This window comes from Lycium ferocissimum, chromosome 7 (genome assembly GCF_029784015.1).
Source record: "Lycium ferocissimum isolate CSIRO_LF1 chromosome 7, AGI_CSIRO_Lferr_CH_V1, whole genome shotgun sequence".
Classification (NCBI taxonomy): Eukaryota; Viridiplantae; Streptophyta; class Magnoliopsida; order Solanales; family Solanaceae; genus Lycium; species Lycium ferocissimum.
In genome coordinates, this window is record NC_081348.1 from 21451623 (window position 1) to 21475394 (window position 23772).

Consider the following 23772-nt stretch of genomic DNA (forward strand, 5'->3'; position numbering starts at 1 on the left):
ATACTAAGCATTTATGGATTTTTTAATTCCTTTCACGCTCACCAGGAAAAAAAAAAAAAAAAAAAAAATCCTGATGGGCCTATTAGATATATGGGTTATAACTAGCGGTGGACCTTTTGTTTAATAAATAATTCGGTAAATACCGAATATCAAACGGTATTAATATCTAGTACCGAACCCGAACCCAAATACTGTAATTCTGAAATTTTACTATCGTTTACCGTACCAAATACATAATTACCGAATTACCGAAATTCTCGATTCGATTCGGTAATTCGGTTTTTGATATTTTAAGCCCACCCTTATTAAAGAGCGTGTAGCTCGAATTCTCTTCAAGGGAAACTGATATTTCTCTAATTTTAAAATGAGAAAAGGGTCAAATATACCCCTCTATTTTAGTTTATTAGACAACTTTATCCTCTTTTAGCGAAAGTGGTCAAATATACCCCTCCCGTTAATAAAGTTTACACCTATACCCGTCAATTGGATGGAATCCCCAAATCAACCTCAGTTTACCAATTTCACTTAAAATTAACCGATTTCCCCTTTTTAACCCGACCGGACCCACTAAACTAATTTAAGCACTAGGAATTAAACTCGAAAACTTATTTTCTTGATCATATAACTACCGATTCTTGTGGGGAAAAAAATAACTACCGATCCTCACCAATTTTTTTGATCATCCATTTAAAATCTCTTGAAGATTCATAGAAGAATAATTAACATAAATCGGTAGAGTTGAAATTCCGAAAAAAATGATATTTTTCCACAAGAACAAAGGTACTAATAGAATCATTTCCAGTCCAAGGATTGATTCTTTTGCAAGATTCAATCTTGGGTTCAAATGCTGAAATTAGCTCAAGAAAATATTATTTTAAGCATGGTAAGTGTACAAATTATGTTTTTTTTTTTTAGTGATAAACGCTATTAGGAACAGTCATGACGACTGTCGTGGTTAGTGTGGCCAGAGACGAGCTCGTCAGATTTGGTTGGAGCTCATTGGATTTTGTTGGCTGCTTGCTGTGTTTTGGCAGCGTGAAGTGAGAACATAGAGGGAAGCGCAGTGGTGACGTGGAGAGAACCCCTCGAGCCATGGCCCATGGGATATATAGCTCCACTATGCCACTGCTGCAATGATCGATAAAGTGTTTGTGAGAAGTTTGCAAGTAACATAAAGAGCCGGTTTAATACCAAAAGGACAAAAACAGACCAATTTTTTTTTTTTTTTGTCATCCTATCAATTTATTACTTTCATATTAAAACACGTCAATTATTAAAAGAAAAATATTTAATTTATAAATTCTATGTAGTTCGCCAGAGAAGATGAAGGAGCAGTCACGCCCTTTCTCTCTCAAATGTCCACCTATTTTTTTTTTTTGGGGGAAATGAGGTATATTTCATAGTTATTTTAATTAGGTGGGTACGATCGGATCGGGTTAAAAAGGGTAAATCGGGTAATTTTAAGTGAAATTGGGCAATTGAGGTTGATTTGGAGGATTCCATCCAATTGAGGGGTATGGATGTAAACTTTATTAACGGGAGGGGTATATTTGATCACTTTTTAACGGAGGAAAGAGTAACAAATAAAGCTGAAAAAGTAAAAGATATTTTACCCATTTCCCTTTAAAAATTGGTCAACTTCTAAATACATGGCCACAAAAATAACTACCTTGTGTAAATAATCCCTTTTGTTTTCATCATTGTCCAATTGCAATTGCGGGGAAATGGAGAAAGAACAAAGAAAAAATTAAAATAAAGAAAAGTCGAAGACAACAGTCTCCAAAGTAATACTAGTAAGTAAAAAATTATTATGCTGGTACTCCTGTTTGGCATTCTAATTTCTATGGAAGAATTTTACTTGCAATCTCTTACTGCACAAAAAGTATTTACTCTAAATTTATGAATCATTTGTAAGCAATTAAACTAGTTTATTTTATAGGTAAAATTTAGTATGGCGTATCAATTTGTTTCTCTGAGTTCATATAGGATTCCTTTGGTAAGATATGTTTGGGAAAATAATATATGTATCAGCTTTTGGTATTATTAATCTTTTATTTCGTAGTTATACACCTATTCAGTACTATGTTTATACATAGCAAATCATTGCATTAGCAATATCATCCTATTTTAATACACGCTGTTCAGTACTATTCTTATTTTAATACACCCTATTCATTTAATACAACAAACCAACAATGATCGATAAAAACTAAATGTCAAAGATAACTAATCTCATCATTACTAATCTCACCATACAAACGCTCCTTATATTAGTTTAATAAGTAGTGTAATAATTTAGATTATGACTTAACATTTATTTTATTTTAGATAAATTATTTTCCTTCATCACGGATCGTTTCAATAATTTTAGTGTCCTTTTCACTATCTAATCTTTGTCACTCCCGGATTATAATCCAACTAATTTATCCATATATGGGATTATTTTATCATCTTTTAGATGGTATAAAATAAGTGTAATAATTTAGATATGACTTAACATTTATTTTTTATTTTAGTATAAGTTTAAAGGATTATTTTATCCTTCATCACGGATCGTTTAAAAATTTTAGTGTCCTTATTCCTTGAACCAAACGACCATTAAATTTATTAACTTTAACCATAATTAAAAGGCCAAAAGTGTAAACATTTCTTTATGTTGGCACCCATAACCCTTGAACGCCTTGGTGGTTAAAGTCGGTTAGGGATTAGCACACGCAACGATATCCTCATCTCCAAGGTTATACATATGTTTTGACTTTTGACTGGAATAGAATGAGATAAAACCTAAACTTTTGTCTGGAATTTTTCATTTTCAAATAGCGTGGAAAGAAAAATCAGAGATTAAGCCGTGAAATTGGTAATTTGGCGATGGAGGCAGAAGAGAAGATGGTGGTGGTGGGGTTACTAGATAAGGCCACCAACTCCACCAGACCCGAAGTGGAGCCCCGACTCCTCAAATCCATCAAATTGGCTGTTCGCTCCTCTGATTCGGAGCTCCGACTTGCTGCCCATACCCTTATGTCCCTTATGAAACGTGACCACTCTCAGGTTTTTTACTCTTTGTATTTATATACATTTTTGCTTCATTCTTCTTGGTTGACCCCTACTTATTATTTGACTCAGCACAAACTTTAAGAAAGAAGGGAACATCTTTGCAACTTGTGGTTGTTATAGATATTCGTGTGGTTGTAAATCATTTCAGAAAGTGAATTAGTTTCCAAATTTTGAAAGGGGTGATTCTTTTTGTTGCTGATTAAAAAGGAAATAGGTTCACATGAATTGAAACGGAGGAGGGAGTATAGTATTGGAATGAAATAGGCCAAAGTAGAGTTGCTGGATGATATAGAGGATTTATATAGCCTATCCAAATTAGTTTTTGAGACGTAGTTGGTTGATTGATATTGGTGATTGGTGTTCTTTATTAACTAGAAGAGTGTTGTACTTTTGTTGATTTTGCAATTGTGGGCTTCCCAAGGTTTTTACTTTGGTGTTATGGTGATTAAGCTTTTTGTAGGTCTGTGCCATGGGACAAAATGACACTGGGTCTTTTTGTTTGGGTTTTCAGCTTGGTTGGACACCTGTATGTTAGCGATAAGTGTAGGATTTAGAGAGTGAAGTGTTTGGGATAAGTGATAACTGTAGGATGTAGAGAATGTCTAGTTTTAGAGAAACTTTAATTTGATTTAAAGGGCAAACAACTTACCAGTTTCGGGAGCAATGGGTCTGAATAAAGCAGATTTTTTTCCCCATATGAATAGAGCAGATTGAATATGGAGAGTTTATATCAACCCCAACTAGTTTGGATTTGGATTGTAGGAGAAATGCGTATCCAAATGTTTCAGTTATTGATTCAGCTAAAATTTTACCAGTTCAATTGGGTGCCAGGAAAATAAGACATCTTCACTGTAAATCAATAGAGTAGGACATCTCAATTGAAGGCCATGGAATTTCGAATTTCATACCTACTGATGTTTTACGGTCTTTATTTGACGCATACTCTGTCAACGGTATCTATGTTCTGCAATTTCTTTGCCCCGAAACAGAGAAACATCAATTTCTTCTGTTTGTTAGCTTTACATTAAGAATCCATTGAGCAGATATCATTCTTCACAGAATTGTAGAGGGGTTCGTTATCCTCGGTATGTCATTATATTGGATATAGGAGCTGAATATGTTCGTCTACTCTTATATTATAATCAGTAAACACAAGTTTTGTTTGCACTACTTCATCCATTTCTGTAGTCCACCTAAGAGAGTTTTCAATGTTGCAATTGGACTCCCTTTTCAAGGTATAATATATTTGACGGCCTTTGAAATATTCTTTCATCTTTTGTCACTGCATTCTTCAGAAACTTTCTATATCAATTATATGTGGAAGTGAATGCATTGAAGATTATTCATGTTGGATTTAAAACAAGATGTAAAATTATTGCGGAGGGTTGGGTGACATTTTTGGGGACCAAGTGAGGACATCTTCATAAATGCAGTGGAGTGATTATTTTGGTCCTAGTTGGAAACTCACTTTTACATCTCAGATAAAAACTGGTCATGATGGTAGTCCTCTCCTCACTATACTTGGGTTTTATGGTTTTTGTTTGAGCATATGCCAGGATGATGTCCAATTTCCTAGTGTAATATTTTCTCCTTTTTGTAATTGTTATAAATACTGGCAGTTCAAACATTAGCCACTTAATTATCCAAGGTAAAAAGGTTTTCGCTTAAGAAGCATGTTAAAATCCAAGATGAAATATAATGAACAATGCTGTCGTACGTTGTTGATTTTTCCAACTAGGAGGTGCTTTTGACTTTCAATCATGTAACCGCTCCGCCAAAAGAGTATAGTACATGGTTTCGCCCCAGTTATGGTCTAGGTTATTTTCCTGAGTCATAAACTATTTCTTGTGATAGGATTAAAAACCAGTGCTACGCTACATTCATCCCATGATGTTTAGAAATAAATTGACATATTTGTGCATCGTCTCCTGATAGTAACTTGATTTATGGGTTTCTCTTGACAGGTACGATATCTCGCTCTTCTCATAATAGATGAACTCTTCATGCGCTCGAAACTTTTTAGAACTATTGCTGTCGAGAACTTGGATCAGTTGCTCACTTTAAGTGTTGGGTTCAGAAGGAATCTGCCACTTCCGCCTCCTACCTCTGTTGCTTCTGTATTACGCCCCAAAGCAATTGAGTTCTTAGAGAAGTGGAATTCTTCATTTGGCATTCATTATAGACAGCTCAGGTTGGGGTATGACTATTTGAAGAACACCCTCCGGTTTCAATTTCCAAACTTGCAAGCAAATGCAGCTAGGATTCGGCAGGAAAGGAGGGAAAGAGAGATGAGGACAAAGGAGATCCTGCTGAAGAAGTTTGAAACCTTGAAGGAGAACCTTGCTTCTATAAAAGATGAAATTCAGTCCACAGTTGATGAAATTGGCGAGTGTTTGAACATTTTAAGCACAAAGGATGAAGAAGATATATTGCTGACTCCTTTAGACGATGAAGAAATTGTGGAGTTCCGCAACTCTGAACTCCGACAAATCCGTCTTGATTCTTTGAAGGAGGGGGAAAAAATTAAAGAGGACAGTGAAAATGAAGTTGTGTTTGATGCATTGAGGGAACTATTTAAGGTTCTAGTAACAAAACATATGGTCACAATGCAAGAATGGATCTCTGTTCTCATAAGAGTGGAAGCAGCAGACACTAGGTTCAGGGACTCCACATTAAAGGATTTTATTGATATTCGTAATCATCTAAAATCAGTGAAGAAAAAATGTGAAGAATCTGGTTGTACTCTGCCTAAAACTAGAATTGTCGAGGAAGAAGACATATGGGAAGAGGGTAATGTGGAACCAGAAAATGGAAAATCATTTAAAATGCCTGACCGAGGTGAGGATTGTTCCTTGAATCTGAATTTCAGTGGAATGAGAGTTGAAGCTCCTAAATGTAGTAATCTTAAAGTAAAGGGAAAGGAAAAGTTGCAGGTGGCCAATGGCGACAGTGCAACTGACACCTCTAGAGGTAAGCTTTTAGCTGAAGCTCCCGTTATGAAGTGGGGTTCTTTCTTGGATGATTGGGGATCAAACAGCAGGGATGTTTTAGCGAACCAAAGAGGATTAGATCTTGATGGCCATTGGGGTAGGGTGGATCATGATGCGGTGATTCCTGCTGAAAAAATTGCAGAATTGAAAGTCTATGCAACTGTATATAGGGAAGATCCTGTTGAAATCCAACCATGTCGGGCCCCTTTGAGAAGCGGAGGACTTTGTCAGAGGAAAGATTTGAAAATTTGTCCATTTCATGGGCCTATTATTCCTCGAGATGATGAAGGCAAACCAATTGATACAGACTCATCAATAGAAGATCAGGCTGCCCAGTTGGTGGAGCAACAAGAGCCCATCAATGCATGCCCTTCAGTAGTGGAGAAAATACATGATTTGGATGAGAAACTTGTGGAAAAATTAGCCAAGCAGGCTGTAAAAAATGTCCGACAAAGAGACAAAGAGGAGACAAAGAAGAGAGAGCATGACAAACAGATTTTGAAGCGGGCCAAGCTTGCAAAGGTCCGAGAACATAATCAAGAAGTTCTACGTGATGCTGCATTGGCATCATCATCAAGATCCTTATATGCCGGAGAAGATCAGGATAGATCTTCTTTGTCTAGATCTTCGTCCACGAGTAAGAAAGAAACTCTGGCATCTATGTTAAAAAAGAAAGAAACTGCCAAAGATAGATTGGGTCAAAGGCTTCTTAACAGCCGTGCTAGAGATGCAACAGTACGACAGTTAACGGTGGCTGAGGATGCTAATTACCGTGAAGCCTTTCCAAATCAATGGTAGGTTAATGACTCAATGCTACATTTTCTGCTAAGTTCTTGACAATGTTTCCAGGTGTTGTATTTTTTTGTAATATGAAGTTGCTCCTGCCTGCTGGTGGTTCAAAACATCGTTTTTCTTGTTCTGTCCCACTTCTGGTTAGTCTTTCAGTTTGCCGAACTGTAAATTTTACGTTATACATTGGAACTTCCTTTACCAATAAATTAGGAGAAATTTTGTCAATCACTATGGTTTTTTAAATGCATTACATGTGTTGTTCTTCTTAGCCTTAACTTGTCATGTATCGAAAAGAAAAATCTGCAGTATCTCCGGAAGAGCGAATTTTCAGGTGACCATGTTCTTGGATATACAGTCAGTCGACCATCAGACTGAGAATGTACGATGCAGTTGGGTGTTCAAGTAGAATATGGATGACGGGATTGCGTGTAGACCAACTTATATCTCAAGTAATATTGTAAAGTCATGAAACGATATCATAGATGCAGTTGGGTGTTTCAAGTAGAATATGGATGACGGGATTGCGTGTAGACCAACTTATATCTCAAGTAATATTTTAAAGTCATGAAAGGATATCATACGTGCTGGCACATGTTTAAACTATGGATGCATGAACCTCAAGTAAACTTAAAATGCAAAAGTCAGGTTCGGGGAAGAAAAAGTCTATAAACTAAGAGAGTGCAGTTATTGAATAAGATTGCAACAACTATGCAGAGGCAACTAACAACTAAAAGTAAGCTGTCAAATGGAGACATTCAGAAAGTTTGGTACTTATCCTATCCTGTATGTCATTAAGTTTTTTGGTTCTTCTCCAAAAGCTAATAAAGGTAGATGTCACTATGTTTTTTGGTTCTTCTCCAAAGGCTAAGAAATCTATGTCACTATGTTTTTTGGTTCTTCTCCAAAGGCTAAGAAAGTTAGATTCTCCTTCCATTAATATGGCTTATCTCATCTATTCCACCCTATATTATGATACCGGACATCCGAAAAGCAGAGCTGACATTAAATAAGAGATTCCAAAGTGATGAGATGCTCGATAAAAATGCATCGGTAGTAAAAGGTGAGTCCCGAACCAAAATGATTCCAAAAAAAACCTTTTGAACCAAAATACTCCAACAAAAAAAAAAGTGACAAAAGAGCTTTGGCCGCGGTAATTTACTTAAAGGATTTTAACGACGCGGTTAAGTCCTTTAACGCAGTAAAATACTGTGTTATAGAATCGGTTAATTTTTTTTTTCTATAACGCAGTAAAATACTGCGTTATAGAAACAATACCAAAAAAATAAAAAATAAAAAATAAAAATTTGGCCAACTTTATTTTTTGCAACACTTAGTTTTTTTTCATACTTTGACCAATGATTAGTCGTGTAAACACAATATTTTATATAGAAACGATATTTTTTTCTATACAATAATGTAGGCTCAATACATCGGATACGTAAACGTTCGGATCATCATTTTAGGGGTTGAAAAAGGTGTGGAAGTAAGTTTTGTTTGAAAACTTTAGGTTTTAAGTGTTCTATATACATACGTCCATTTTTATTTGAAGACTTGTTGTCATTAGCTTAAATTTTTTATTTTTGGGTTTAGATTTAAGTGTGTTATTTTAAAGCGTAATTTTATTTTGAATATACGCGGTTTTGCGCTCGGACGTTCGATTTACATATTTTTTTTTTTGCAACATATTTGAAATAAAGTTACGCATTAAAAAATAAGCACAAGACACTTAGTGTTTTTTCCATAAAAAAGATCGCAACATCTTATTTTAATAAATCTTTTCTTTGCTAGTGTTTTTTCATACTTTAACGATTAGTCGTGTGTCAAACTTAAAATGTCAATATTTTATATAGAACACATTTTTTTACTACTATAATGAAAATAATACATCAACGATACGTAAACGTTTGGATCATCGTTTTAGGGGTTGAAACCTCGAAGTAAGTTTTGTTTGGAAACTTTAGGTTTAAGTGTTTTATTTTTTAAGGTTTTGATTTAAGCGTATTATTTTTTAATCAAGACATAACTTTATTTTGAATATAAATCTAATTCTAAAAAATATAGGGGAGAAAAACTACATATATCAAACTTTAGATGGCAATATTGGACGTCCGTTTTACGTTTTTTTTTTTTTTTGAACTTGCGTATTTTTTCGAGGTCTATGCGGATAAACCGCCGCAAGGCGGTTTGGCCGAGCCGATTTTTAAAAAAACACCTATTATCCTATTTAATTTCAATTTTCCCCTAAATTGCCGTGAAGTTTTATTTTTCTTTACTTATAATATGATAATATATAGATTTCAACGTAAAAAAGCACAGGGCAAATGTACTGAATGTCAATTTCTCTGTGGTTTCAATTTTCAAAAATAAACGACTAATTTTCTCGACATCTAAAGTTTGGCGTACCTTTTCAACCCCTAAAATGACGATCCGAATGTTTACGTATTCTTGATGTATTGAGCCTACATTATTTCTAAAAAAAATCGAAGTTCTATATAAAAGCTACAAGGACACACTAAATTTCAAAAATGGAAAAACATTAAGTGTTGCAAAGAAAAGATTTATTAAAATAAGATGTTGCGATCTTTTTTATGGAAAAAAAACACTTAGTGTTCCAGTTATTTTTAACGCGTAACTTTATTTCGAATATGTCAAAAAAAAAAAATCGCGTAAATCGGACGTCCAAGCGTTAAAAAACCGCGTATATTCGAAATAAAGTTACGCTTAAAAAAATAACACAATTAAATTTAAACCCTAAAAATAAAAACTTTAAGCTAATGACAACAAGTCTTCAAATAAAAATGGAAGTCTATGTATATATAGAATATTTAAATCTAAAGTTTCAAACAAAACTTACTTCGGCACCTTTTCAATCTAAAATGACGATCCGAACGTTTACGTATCCTTGATGTATTGAGCCTACATTATGCCAGAAAAAAAAATATCGATTCTATATAAAATATTAACTTTGAGTCTCACATACGACTAATTTTATAATATGGAAAAAACATTAAGTGTTGCAAAAATAAAGTTGGCCAATTTTTTTATTTTTATTTTTTAATCGCTTTTATAAAATTTATTGCGTTATAGAAAAAAAAATTAATTGTTTATAACGCAAGATTTTATCACACTTAACCTAAGTGTTAATTTTGTCATATTTATTTTCATTTTGTTATTGTATTGGATCGAATAAATTTTTAACCACGATTTCTTTTAAAGAAGGCTTACTAAGTGTGATAGTTTCAATTCTTTGCCTAAGACATTGAATGACCTAGGGGCTCCACTCATGTAAATTTTCAGGGAGTGAAAAGATCTGTTACATCGTGAAACACACAAAATGCAATTGTGAAACTTCCTTGCTATGTGATTAGTATAAATTAACAAAAGAAAAACAAAAAAGTATATGTGGAAGTAGACAAAAGTTCTTACGTGGTTGCCCTTTTGCAACGCGTGAAGGGCTTATTCTTTTCTTTCTTGAGCCAAATCAGTGCGGTAAAAAAGTCAAATGCCCTTATAATAAGTACAATAAAGAAAAGAAAAAATAAGCCAAGATGCTGCCTTGCTACTACTTTTTGCTAGTGGTTCATCCACTTTAAGTAACTTTCAACCCAAGTGTTGCTTTTATTCCACTAATAACGAACGACATTTCAATACTTTGTGAAACCTCATACTTAATTTTTTCATATCACTAACCAGAAAATCCAGAGTTTTAGGGGGGAAAATTGACATTATACCGGTGCAATATTGGAGTAGAATACTTAGATTTGATGTCATTTATTATGAACTAAACTTCTTTTTACTTTTAGAAATCAGATCGATTGAACAGGGACATACTGAGTTTTAGTAAGTTATGCAAGCACAAATTATAATATGTACAAGCTCAAATTACTAAATAAATCTCTTGTTCATAAAGCTAACCAAGTTCACTGTGTTTGGCGTAATTGACTATATGAAAATTACCAACTTAACCACTAAGAGCTATGTTTCAGAAAAACCACTAAAAGCTACAAGGAACTAATTTTCAATTGAATAAATTAAATCTTGATATTACCTTACATGTTCTATCAGGTTCTGTTTATTTTTTAATTTAATCAGATGGAATAAGTTGAGTATCTTTATCCCATCTGAGAGTTGTAAAAGTGCAAAATTGTAACTTCTAAACCACTAGCATCCAGATTCGTGGCAAAGAGATATAATTAATCTAAAATCTCACTCATTTAACCTAACAAATGAAAAAAAAAATCAAATTATATAACAAAAAAATTCCCAAGAATTTAAGGGGTTCACGATCAAAAGATAAACACAATAATAACATTAAAGTAAATTAACCATATTCGTCCAGACATGTTACATTGGTCCTTGAATGGTATTAAATACACAAGGAATCCCATCACACATAAGTTAAAGTTGATTTAATATTAAAACAAATTAACATCAATTAAAATAAAGATAGATCATCATTGATACAAGGGACTTCAACTAATTTAAAACAAAATATAATTAATTAATTCCTTAATAAAAAATAAATAAATAAAAAAAGAGAAAAAGCACCGTCCTTTGTTCCTCCATCCTCAAAGACAAATTCCAAACCCTCCTCCCCACCGTCCCGCTCCTCTGTTTTTCTCTTTTGAAAATCAAACAATTTTTTATAGTAAACATACCCCTCATTCATCAATTATTTCACCAAATTAATCTCACCCAAAACCAAAAAAAAAGTAAAAAAAACAATCTTTTTAATATCAGTTCTTGATTTTATTTGAATCAAGAATTGAATTTTATGAATGGAATTTGATAGCATTGAATGTGTATCAATATCTGATGGTATAGATGAAGATGAGATTCCACAACTTCATCCACATAATATTCGTTCTCACTTTAAGAATTCAACCAAAAACAACAATAATATTATTTGTGATGGGAATAATGGGGGCACTTCTATTCATCCTGCTACTAGCGTACATGAACTTCTTGAATGTCCTGTTTGTACCAATTCCATGTACCCTCCTATCCATCAGGTTCAATCCTTTTTTCTCAAAATGTTATGAATTTGAGAGGTTTTGGTAAATTTGTTTACTTTTTGATAAATTAACATGTTTTGGTAAGTTATGTTCCACATTTTGGAATTTTGGGGTTTGGGTTTTTCCTATCTGATTGATGGGTTTATTGAAGAAAAGATTGAATTTTGTTAGGTAAATTGATGTTCCAAATTGGGAAATTCTGAACTTTGGGGTTTCCTGATCCTTTTGATGGGTTGATTTGAGGAAAGATTGATTTTTTCTTGGGTTGTGATATATATATTTTCATTATTTTTCTGTAAGTAAAGGCAAATTATCAAACTATATGTCGGAAAATTTACGGGTTTTATTTTTATGAACATGTCTTTGTTGGATGATTGTTTTCGCAAGATCTTTTTCCTCAGGAAAAATGTGCATTTGTTTTCTGTGACCAGTGATCATAGTTATCTTTTCTTTCAATTTATATTTTTTTCCTATTGGGTGGATAGGCTGAGAGTGGGGTGAGATGGTGTAAATTTTGGTAATTTGTTTGTGGTTAGTGAATGAAATAGAATTGGGACTTTTCTTTCTAGTTTTAGGAGTTCGGTCGTTACAATGGTTTTCATGAGTTTGTTTTGCATAGGATTCTTGTCCATTTGGAATTGGTGAATAGCAGGAAAAGTCTATTGAGGTGGTTTAGGAAGAAGTCAACCAATAATCCAGAAATTTTGACTTCTCGCAGACTTACTGAGTCATGCTGCTTGTTTTAATCCCCTGTTCCATATTGGATAATTTCTACAATACATGTGTTCTTTATAGGTTATTTTTACAAAATCTTGTCTATTAAATCTTCCTGGCTCTTGCTATGTCGGATCAACTTCAATGGCTTATGGGAGCAGTTGCATACTCGCATTGCATACTTATTGGTGCTTTAGTTTATGTATTAACTTATAATGGAAGTTAATCAAGTTACCCATCAAAAGAAAATGGAAGATAATCAATTGCTGGAAGTGCAAAGAAATAGGTCATAAGAAAACTGACTATCCTTAGAGTAGGAAATCCGGGAACAACAATCACGTTTTCTGTTAAAAGATAGCTGTGAGAGAAATTTAGGGTGGGCTGAACATGATGCGTGTCACCTTGTTTTCGGTCTTAGTAAAGGCGTCTACGAGTCCATTTACCTCTCCAATGGCTGTGGTCTAGTAGCTGCTATTTTATCTTCATATGGGTTGTGTCCAGTTAAATCATGGTTTCAAACGTAACTAGGTTCCAACAGCTTCCTGAATTTAACAAAAGTGTATGTCTAAATTCTTAACAGGATTGCAATTCACAGCACTCTGCTTGTAGTAGGGAAGGTCCTCTTGTCAACATCTGAGTATGCCCCAAGGGATCAGTATGGGGGAGTATAAGCCAAAAATTTAGACTCAAGACCACCTTCAATATTAAAGCATCTGTCCTTGATGGTCTGATTGGCTATGGCATTTTTAGTATTAATTTATTGTGATCTAGAGGTATCCTCTGAGGTATTTAATTTTGCCTATAGTCATCTTGCAGAAATCCATCTTTGGTAGTTGGAATATATTTTTGCACTTTTAAGTATTTATTCGTCTAGGGAGGGCGAGATTAGCTTGTTCATATTGGGAGTCTTTTAGCACGCAGGAGGATTGTCTGGATACTGGTAGAAAAGCATCATTATAATTCCTCCGGAATATGGCTAGTTCAGCAATGTACTTCTGTATTATGTGTTCGGTTTATTAGTTGAACGGTAAAGTTGGAAGTTTAAACTAAATTATTTTAAAAAATACCCTTATCCTTTAAGTATCAGGTAACAAAGTGTGGTCTCTAGCAACTAATGCCTCCAAAGTGATGCATTAACTTCTTCTCTAGTAATTTTTTTGATTGTTATTAACTTCTTCTCTAATTAAAAGGAGCTTTTTGAATCCTAAATTTAGTCGTGCAATCCTGTTTAGAGGCTACATCACAAAAGACATACTAAACCAAAGTGAATTTATTTAATGATGGCTGGGAGCTCTAAAGAATGTTAACGATGTCCTTTGGGGATCACCTTTTGTCTGTATACTTACCTTATATTCATGTATTGTTTCTGCAGTGTCACAATGGGCACACTATCTGTTCAACATGTAAAGCCAGGGTACACAACCGGTGTCCCACTTGTAGACAGGAGCTTGGCGATATCAGATGTTTAGCACTGGAAAAGGTGGCTGAATCACTCGAGCTCCCTTGCAAATATGGCTCTCTTGGATGTCCTGAGATATTTCCTTATTACAGTAAGCTGAAACATGAGGCAGCCTGTAATTTTAGACCATACAACTGCCCGTATGCTGGGTCAGAGTGTGCAGTTGTTGGTGATATTCCTTACTTGGTTGCTCATTTGAGGGATGATCACAAGGTAGACATGCACTCTGGATGCACTTTTAACCATCGCTATGTCAAATCTAATCCTCGGGAAGTAGAAAATGCAACGTGGATGTTAACAGTAAGTCAATTATCTTCTGTTTATTTTCAAGTTAAAGTACGCTGGCCTTGTCTACAATTTTGAGTCTTTGACAACCTTTTAAAATTTGAGGATCTAGCTTTTATTATGGCACTGTATATAGTTTGTCTTTAAAAAATGAGGATGTAATATTGGATTAAGTCTCTGTATATAGTTATAGTTGCCGTGGACACTATTCTAGGCACCTGCATAAAAGTTATGGTTATTACATCTGCCATGTAATTGCACTCATCAGGATTCTCTTCTCACTTGATGGTCCGCCACATTTTAAATTATCTCATAAGATGTACCTTGACTTCTCTGTCCAAATTGTATTTCACTTTGGGTGTCTTCGGCACGGAGTTTTCCAATTTTCTCATGTTCAGTTGGTCAAAATTCCCGAAAAGCATTTTCTCTAGGAAAACAACAACAAGAAGACATACCCAGCGTAGTCCCATAAGTGGGGTCTGGGGAGGGTAGGATGTACGCAGACCTTACCCGTACCTTTATGGGGTAGAGAGGCTGTTTCCGAAAGACCCCAGGCTCAAAAAAGGAGACATCAAAATAACAAGATACAAAATAAATGCATCAAAAGATAGGAATACACATCAAACCTAGGGAAGCAAGTTCCTTAAAATTGAGCAAAAATGACCTCCTTAGTGGAAGCAAGGAAAACAAGCTCCACAAGTGGCATTCCGCATTAATTGTGTCCTCCCCACTCTCCAACACACTTTATCTTCACCCCTACCCCCCACCCCCACCTCTCATAGTATTTGTCCAGATTATATACAATTTTTTTTAGGATAATACTTTTTCGCTTATGAGCCGAACACAAGAAAATTAGTAAGAAACCCATTTATTCACCTGGAAAACATTTTTTAGAAAACATTTACCTTCATACCGAACATACCCTTTAAATTTGCTCAAAGGAAGATTCTGACAGAAACTCGCACATGCTACTCCTGCTCGTAAAAATTTCAGTCACACTTCGTATCTCATATATTGTGCTAATGTCTGTTCTTTTGGAACTATTTCTAAGCAGTTACACTAAAGTAGAGTGACCCTTTCTGTCACTTTTTTCAGGTTTTCAATTGTTTTGGACAGTACTTCTGTCTCCACTTTGAAGCATTTCATCTTGGAATGGCTCCCGTTTACATGGCATTCCTTCGGTTTATGGGAGATGAAACAGATGCACGAAACTACAGCTACAGCCTGGAAGTTGGGGGAAATGGAAGGAAACTTATCTGGGAGGGTACGCCCCGAAGCATAAGAGACAGTCACCGTAAAGTTAGGGATAGCCATGATGGTCTCGTTATACAACGTAACATGGCCCTTTTCTTCTCTGGAGGGGACAGAAAGGAACTCAAGCTACGTGTGACTGGAAGAATATGGAAGGAACAACAGAATCCAGACGAAGGAGCATGCATACCAAACCTCTGTAGTTAAATGCTGCTTGCATTTCAAACCTATCAGTTTTTGTTATTCTTGCTGTCCTATGTGCTGAATTTTTGGCTAATGTCACTGTTCCGCTACTCCGTTGTTGGCTAATGTCACTGTTCCGCTTCTCCGTTGTTGGCTAATGTCATAAGTATATTCAGATGTTGAAGATTCCTCAGAAGTGTACGAAAGCTAAGTTGTTATCTATCAAGTAATAAGTTTCCTTGTCAACTTCATATGCCGTGGAGATCTGAGTTTTTATTCCTATCTAGCATCTCTTAGTCTTCACACATTACTGCAAGTTTGTGGCTTCAATATAATAATTGCAGTGAATAGAGTGACTGCCAAATGAAGGTGACTGAAGGCTAAAGAGGAAATTCAAGTTTGGCAAAGAAATTATGGTGAAGAAATACAATATAGAAAGATATATAAAATCCTGAATGAGAGAAAATACCATCTAAAGGTTTACAACGTTTACCATCTTTCCTGGCCCAACTCTAGATCGGATAAATGACAATTTATGTTACGAATTTTATTTTTGGTATAATCATCTAGTATCAGAGCCACCGGCTATTAATGAATATCCGCATCGCATAAAACTAAATTGGAGATACACTATTTTTTGTTGGTTGATACAACAATTGCTTTCACTTCTTCGAAGGAATCAAATCTCAAATTTTCATTCTTGCTAGTTCTTAAAAAAGGAGGAAATTTTCTTTTCTACCACCCTTTGTAATACCAAGGGATTCATATGACTTCGTCTCTCATTTTGTAATTCTGTAATAAGCTTTTATTTTCTCGCCTAGTAAATGCCTAGGTAATTAAATTGCTAGAGAATGCAACTTTCCATCAGTTGGCGATGGATAAATATTATATTCATCTTTTATTAAATTCATAACAAAAACAAATAGAAAGAAAGAGCATCAACTAATATATAATTTGGGTGAAAAATATTGATGTTGCTGTTCCTCTATCCAATTTATATGACACCTATAACTAGCCGGAGTAACTTTTTTTAATAAACATATTTTCAGTGTTTTGCTAAAAATAAAGATTGTGGGTACCCAAGTGAAAAGTCGATGAGGATTTTATCAGGGTTTAAGGTTCTTGTCTTGTAATAGTATCTTCTTCGAGTAACATACTATGAGCTTTCTCACAATCTCAACCAGTTCTTCAATTCTCTATCCCTTTCAATTTTCTTCACCCAAATTATGCATCTCAAAATGGAGAAAGAGAACCCTTTCACCATTTACAGCACGCAATTCCAAGATTTCACCATTCTCCAACCCAGCAAGATTCCATATTTCAGCTCAATTTGGCCGACCAACAAAACGTCAAAACTATTTGAGGAAAAAACTCACTCAACACCAACAACAACAGGTAAATGAAAACCCCATTATTCACAACCCAAGTTCTGAAATTATTCAATTTATCTCTGAAAATATTGATGAAAAAAGCATGACAAACTTCACTATTCACAATCCAAGTACTGAAATTTTTCAATTTGGCTCTGAAAATGGTGATGAAAAAAGCAACAATCTTGTTTCTGATAAACTGAAAACAAAGGCTTTGGGGGAGTCTGTTTTATGGAATAAATTGGAGGGCTGGGTTGAGCAGTATAAGAAGGATACAGAGTTTTGGGGTATTGGTACTGGTCCTATCTTTACTGTTTTTCAAGATTCTGAGGGTAAAGTCAAAAGGGTGGATGTAAATGAGGATGAAATTTTGAAAAGAAGCAGAATTGATCCAACATTGTATCGGAACGCTATGATTGAGGAGCATGAGGATGTAAAAGCAAAAATTTCACTCGCCGAGGTTTTAGCTAGGGAAATGGAGAGTGGTAAAAGTTTACTTCCTAAGAATAGTTCAGTGGCTAAATTTGTAGTTTCTGGAGAGAAGTCCAATACTGTCAATAGGCTCAGCACTTTTACTCTAAACCCAAATGTAACTAAAAAGTTGCCTAGAATTGGATTCGTGGTGTTTTGTGGTTTGTTTTTGATGTGGACGGTGAAGAAAATGTTCGATATTAGTTTAAAAAATGATGGAGAAGAAGAGTACTCAAGGTTGGAGAAGGAAATGCTGAGGAGGAAGATGAAAGCTAGAAAGGAGAGGGAGAAGACCGTGAAAGGTGAGGTGGAAGTTATCCAGCGTACCAAAGGGCCAGATAACATGTTTCTGGAAAAGCCTAGGCTTGATATGCAAGAAATTTTGAGCAGCCTAAAGAAAGCAAGGGAATTCGACGGTGAACAGTTTCAGAATCAGCAGTTTGAGAATGCCGAATTCTATGATAAGATTCAGGAAATCAGAGAGATGGCGAGGCATGCACGAGAACAGGAAAAAGGAAATTCTGTTCAAGCTGATAATGGAGGAGAATCAGGAGATTATCCAGCCTCAATCGAACTCCCCAATGAAAAGGAAGTTGATGAACAGAAATTGTTTGAGGATATTAATGAGCAACATGACCTTAATGTATATGCGGGGGATATTGGAGATCTCAGTGGATCTGTTGGGCCAACCGCTTCCTTTGACAATAATGGAATTTTTACCGGTTCATCTTCACTAGTGAATAATGAAGTGGAGATCTCCAACAGAAATATAGAACCTCCCGATGATTTCAAAAGTTCTATGGAAAATGCACGTGAGTCAAAGCATGACGTAAGCTCAACTGATGGAACTGAGGTAACTGAAATATCTAGTATAACGTCTGGACAATCAAGCAAGCCAAGTGAAATTTCTGTGACATCAAAATCGAAAATCATTCTGTCAGTTAAGGAAGCGAGGGAGTACCTCTTGAAGAAAAGTGAGAAAGTGAAAACAAAGCAAGAAAGGACCCCTGAAAGTGATCCAGAGGTTGAAAATGTACCGATACCACTAATGGAAAAAGAGAATATTGGTGATGTGAACCAACTGTCTGATAATGCAGGAACATCTGATTTTGCTTATGAAGATTCAAGTTTCAAACAAAAAGAATTCCTTCCAACCAGCAACAATGCTGTAGCTGCAGCTGCACTGAACAAAGGGAAAAGTTATCGAAGCCTGAGTTCAGATGATTATGAAAACAACAGACATGAAGAGCTTAAACCACTTGATTTGTCGTCACCTGAACAAGAAGCGACAGTTGGTGATTCGAGCTCACAACTTGATGAAATCAAAACCTTTCAACAGTCAATTCCACTTGAAACCTCTGATTCGACCTCTTCTTCAAAACCATTTCCAGCCAATGACATTCCTGAACATGTTGATAAAACTCACTCTCATCAAGAAGTTAATGGCAGAAATGTGGAACTGGAACCATCATCAAATAATGGAAGCTGGTTGGAAAAGAATTTCCATGAATTTGAACCAGTCATTAAGAAGATTCAGATGGGGTTTAGGGATAATTACATGGTGGCAAAGAAGAAATCTGATGAGGAGCTGAATCTGAAAACTCAGATGTTTCATCCTGAGACTAATGAGAATGTCACCGAGCTTGAGTGGATGAAAGATGAAAGACTCAGTGAAATTGTTTTTAAAGTTAGAGAAAATGAGCTCGCTGGTAGAGATCCGTTTTATCAAATGGACGATGAAGATAAACTTGTCTTCTTCAGTGGCCTTGAGAAGAAAGTTGATCAAGAGAATAAACAACTACAGGATTTGCACGAGTGGCTCCACTCAAACATTGAAAATCTTGATTATGGAGCAGGTAATTAATTTTTGTAACGTTCAAAGGTAGCTACTCCCTCATGGAAATAGGATAAATAAATGCTAATGTCATTATACCCGGGGAACATTTTGAAAAATTTGGCCCGACAATTAAGTTTTATTGTTGTCATATTTGCCCCTTTATTATTTCTGAGCCACCTTCAGGACCAAAATCTTGATTCCGTGAGGATCCATTTCGTGTTCCTTCTTGTTTGAGGGTGGTCGGGGTACGGGTGAGTGGGTGGTCAAAGGAAAAAACAAAAAATTATTTTGAAATTCAAGGCTATGCTAAGAAAACCACTTTTTTTACACTCTTTTGTTGTAGATGGCATCAGTTTGTATGATCCACCGGAGAAAATTATACCTCGCTGGAAAGGTCCACCACTGGAAGGAAGTTCGGAGTTTCTAGATTACTTTGCAGAAGAGCGAAAGGTAGTTGCAGAAAGTATAAAAGATTCAAATCTCATAAAGAAAGAAAGACGAGACTTGCCTCAAGGATTGCATGAGTCCCCATCGACCAATAAAATTGATTCGACTTCAGGTATCTCTACTCACGATGCAAAAACGAAAACTCCCAGGACCATCATTGAAAGTAGTGATGGTTCCATCAAGGCTGGCAAGAAATCTGGTAAAGAGTATTGGCAGCATACAAAGAAATGGTCCCAAGAGTTCTTGGAATCCTACAATGCAGAGACCGACCTGGAAATTAAAGCTGTAATGAAGGATGTAGGGAAGGATTTGGACAGATGGATTACGGAAAGAGAAATAAAGGAAGCTGCCGATGTGATGGACAACTTACCTGAGAAGGGAAAGAAACTAATTAAAGAGAAACTTGACAGGGTGAAAAGAGAAATGGTACTGTTTGGACCCCAGGCAGTGGTGAGCAAATATCGTGAATATGCAGATGAAAAGGAAGAGGATTACCTATGGTGGCTTGATCTACCCTGTGTATTGGTAAGTATTATATTATTGATGCACATCTTTGTCCAATGACTTATAGCCTGTTTGGCGAAGCTTTTAAAATCAGCTTATTTTGAGAAGTGCTTTTCAAAAAAGTACTTTTGGTGAGAAGCAATTTGTGTTTGGCTTATCAATTTGAAAAGCACTTTTGAGCAGCAATCAGTGTTTGACTAAGCTTTTAAAAAGTGCTTTTAAGTGTGTTTTCTCAAAAATGTTTTTCAAAAAAGTACTTTTAGGGAGAACCTACTTTTTTCAGCTTCTCAAAAACAACTTCTGCTTCTACTCAAAAGCATTTTTTCTTCTCCTAATAACTTGGCCAAACACCTCAACTTTGGCCTTAAGATTGAAAACTGATAGAATCCCTCCAGCAAATAGCTCCGAAAGTTTCCCAATATAATAGTCTTATGATGTATTGTCCAGTTACATCATGGTTTCTCAAAGAATCTTTGTTTCTGTTCTTGTTTGTAGTGTATTGAATTGTACACTGAGGAAGAAGGAGAGATGAAGGTAGGATTCTATTCACTAGAGATGGCGGCTGATCTGGAATTGGATCCCAAGCAGTATCACGTAATTGCTTTTGAGGATGCTGGTGACTGTAAGAACCTTTGCTATATAATACAGGCTCATATGGAAATGCTTGGCAATGGGAATGCCTTTGTTGTTGCACGGCCTCCTAAGGTAAATTTATTTCTTGTGGTGTAACTGCATTTCTTTGATTCGCTGGTCCTACGCCTTATTCTTCACATAATGAGTGCTTTCAAATCTAAAAATAGTCGATGACATCATTGGTGGAGAAATCCCCAGTGCATAGGAGGAGACTTTGGTGTATCACATTTTTGGAACATTTATTGATCTTTGCTTTTTTTTTAAAACGATATCTGCTTCCAAATTATTGGGATGTTATGTAGTTGGACAGATGAAAGTAGGACTTCCTATTCTCCTGATAAATTTCCTAGAAATCTTTAAGTTGTATAATTGACAGCACCCCAAATTGTGTTAATGTGCTAAATCTTCCTGCTGTCCCAAGCTAGGTACAGCTGAAGGATTGTGCCTGTTGTCTGCTTTCTTTTTTGCTTTTCTTAGCCTGTTATGTTATTGATAACAATACCGTTCTCGAGAGTGTGCCATTGCTGTGGAAAGATTTTCTTATTATTCCATTATTGATTATTGTGCAGGATGCTTATCGGGACGCCAAAGCAAATGGTTTTAATGTGACAGTTATCAAGAAAGGCCAGCTGCAGCTCAATGTGGACCAGTCATTGGAAGAGGTGGAGGAAGCTATCACGGATATTGGGAGTAAGATATACCATGACAAAATCATGCGTGAACGGTCTTTGGATGTATCTACAGTAATGACAGGACTATTTGGTACTGGAAAACCTACGAAAAAGAGGTACACTGCAACCATACGCCTGTCGCCTAATTTTATAGCAGGCGCATCTTTTCTGGTGAACAGTACGATGCCAGATATTTATATGATGCCTAGTTTCTCCCACTATTAGAACTCTTCTTTTGATTTTAACCTTCACGTGTTTCAGGAGAAGGTCACGGAGGAAACTAAAAAAGCCCACTTCTAAATAGCTGTCATGTTGGTGTTTACAGGTACTAAATTTTGTACGTAGTGTTAGTGCTAGTTTATTGTGAACTTATGGCACCTTTAGAACAGTTAAAATTTAAAGATGGCAAAAAGGTACTGAACTGCTTCTTGATCAAAAAAAGTTTAACTTGATCAAAAGGTAGTGTACCTGCCAAACAGTCCAGTTTGAATTTTAATTATCCACTCTGCTTATACTTGCTAGTTATCAAGGAGCCAAAATCTTATCAACCCTCACCATAGACATAGTAAAAACATATAAGCAGAAAGATTTAAACATGGCATGCCCATCTTTTATGAGATCCACTCATCTTAGGATTATAATAGAAGCTGAGAAGGTCAATGAGGCTTTTGTTTGATATGCGTCGATTTCTATTTTTGAATTGATTGGGAAGGGAATTTTTGTTAGAGTTCCTTGACTTGATTTCCTTTTGTTTTCTTTACCCTTCACTTTTCTGTGTCCTTTTTCGAAAAAAAAAAAAAAATCACATCAACCTTCATTTTCCTTCTAGTTATAGTTGTGCGGTTATGTCCCGCTAATTCTGAAATCACTGTGATCTAGCACTGTGACTGTTGTGTATAAGCTACAGTCAACTTGCAGTGAGCTTCATTGAGATAAGCTAGAGAAAAAATTGTATGTTGGTATACTAATACATACTTTATTAGAGAGAGTAAAACTCATGAAAACAAGGAAAAGTTGTATGTAAGGTATAAACTATATTACCCTGTCGGATTCATCTTGTATGACCCCCGTCATATTTTCTGATTTTTTGAAAAGCTTTTGGAATCATTGATTGAGAAACTGATGCCACAATTTTGTTATTGTTGAAAGAGGAACTTAATGGCAGACTGGCAGAGGCAGCCCCTTTAATCATTCTTCATAGTTGAGGAAGTGCTATGTACTTTGTGAAATTAAAAGGAGAGCTCTATATTGGTCTCTGTTTTGTCCTTTAATTGGATAGCTTCCCTGAAGTTGAGCCGGTTCTTAGGCAAATGAGAGATCGTGAGAGCATATTTTCAGCTGCTGAATAATCCTCAACCTTTGACAGGCTGGCTATTGTGGGACCTCTGTTGCCAAGTTTATATTAGGCAACAACGTTTTAGCACGGGCCTAGAATCGTTCTAACACCATGTACTGCAGGTGGAGGAACGTCACAATTAGCTGAGATGGTATTGGTCTTTGAATTGTGATGGAAATTTGAAGTCTGTGCCTTGAAGCAACGAGTTGACTCTTGTACATTATCATTTGTTTCTTTACCCGTTAAAGTTACTCAAAAGATGAGTTCCATAATATATATTCAGCTGCTACAATTATCCTAGAATGAGATCCTTTAGCAGTGGAAAGACTGCATGGGAATTTTTGTATTCATGATGGTGCTCTCTGTGCATCTCTAGACACCTCCATAATGTGGATAGTTCATGTAATTATATCAAAACTGTTAACGCGACTTTTGTGAAATTATTAACAGTACAAAACTGTGATTTGGAGGATCTGTGTTGCCTAATTTTCCAGATTGATTCTTTATTTGCTGCCTTTGATAATTTTCTGGTTAGTTTGTGTAAGGTCCAAAGTTAAATCTCAGTATTAGTTGAAGGGTTAGTTTGGCCTTGAAAACAGGTGATCATTCATTTAGAGGAGCATCCCGAAGATGAGATTGAGAATTTGATAAAGCGTTGTGTTATTGCCTTGTAACAACACGGGATACCCTTATCGCTGATTTCCAAGAATCCCACAATGATTGAACATCTAGTGAATCTTGTAAATGTGCAAAAATGTGA

At 35.6% G+C, this 23772-nt stretch overlaps 3 protein-coding genes across 4 annotated transcripts; all 3 read left to right on the forward strand.

The window, feature by feature from the left end:
• The first annotated feature begins 2829 nt into the window (after nt 1–2829).
• LOC132063762 (UV-stimulated scaffold protein A homolog) lies at nt 2830–7064 on the forward strand. The gene is made up of 2 exons (XM_059456473.1): nt 2830–3048; nt 5019–7064. The coding sequence occupies exons 1-2, from the start codon at nt 2869–2871 to the stop codon at nt 6840–6842; spliced, it is 2004 nt and encodes a 667-aa protein (XP_059312456.1). The 5' UTR covers nt 2830–2868; the 3' UTR covers nt 6843–7064.
• A 4328-nt stretch (nt 7065–11392) lies between these two features.
• Nucleotides 11393–15989, forward strand: LOC132063764 (E3 ubiquitin-protein ligase SINAT5-like). Its single transcript, XM_059456476.1, has 3 exons — nt 11393–11848; nt 13938–14324; nt 15405–15989. The coding sequence occupies exons 1-3, from the start codon at nt 11615–11617 to the stop codon at nt 15765–15767; spliced, it is 984 nt and encodes a 327-aa protein (XP_059312459.1). The 5' UTR covers nt 11393–11614; the 3' UTR covers nt 15768–15989.
• A 695-nt stretch (nt 15990–16684) lies between these two features.
• On the forward strand, nt 16685–23486 carry LOC132063763 (uncharacterized). Of its 2 annotated transcripts, none has more exons than XM_059456475.1 (6): nt 16685–19440; nt 19765–20393; nt 20868–21077; nt 21575–21792; nt 21938–22001; nt 23135–23486. In XM_059456475.1, the coding sequence occupies exons 1-5, from the start codon at nt 16902–16904 to the stop codon at nt 21978–21980; spliced, it is 3639 nt and encodes a 1212-aa protein (XP_059312458.1). In that variant the 5' UTR covers nt 16685–16901; the 3' UTR covers nt 21981–22001; nt 23135–23486. The 2 variants fall into 2 exon arrangements, with proteins under 2 accessions (XP_059312458.1, XP_059312457.1); XM_059456474.1 differs by having other exon boundaries at nt 16687–19440; nt 22826–23486.
• Nucleotides 23487–23772: the final 286 nt, after the last annotated feature.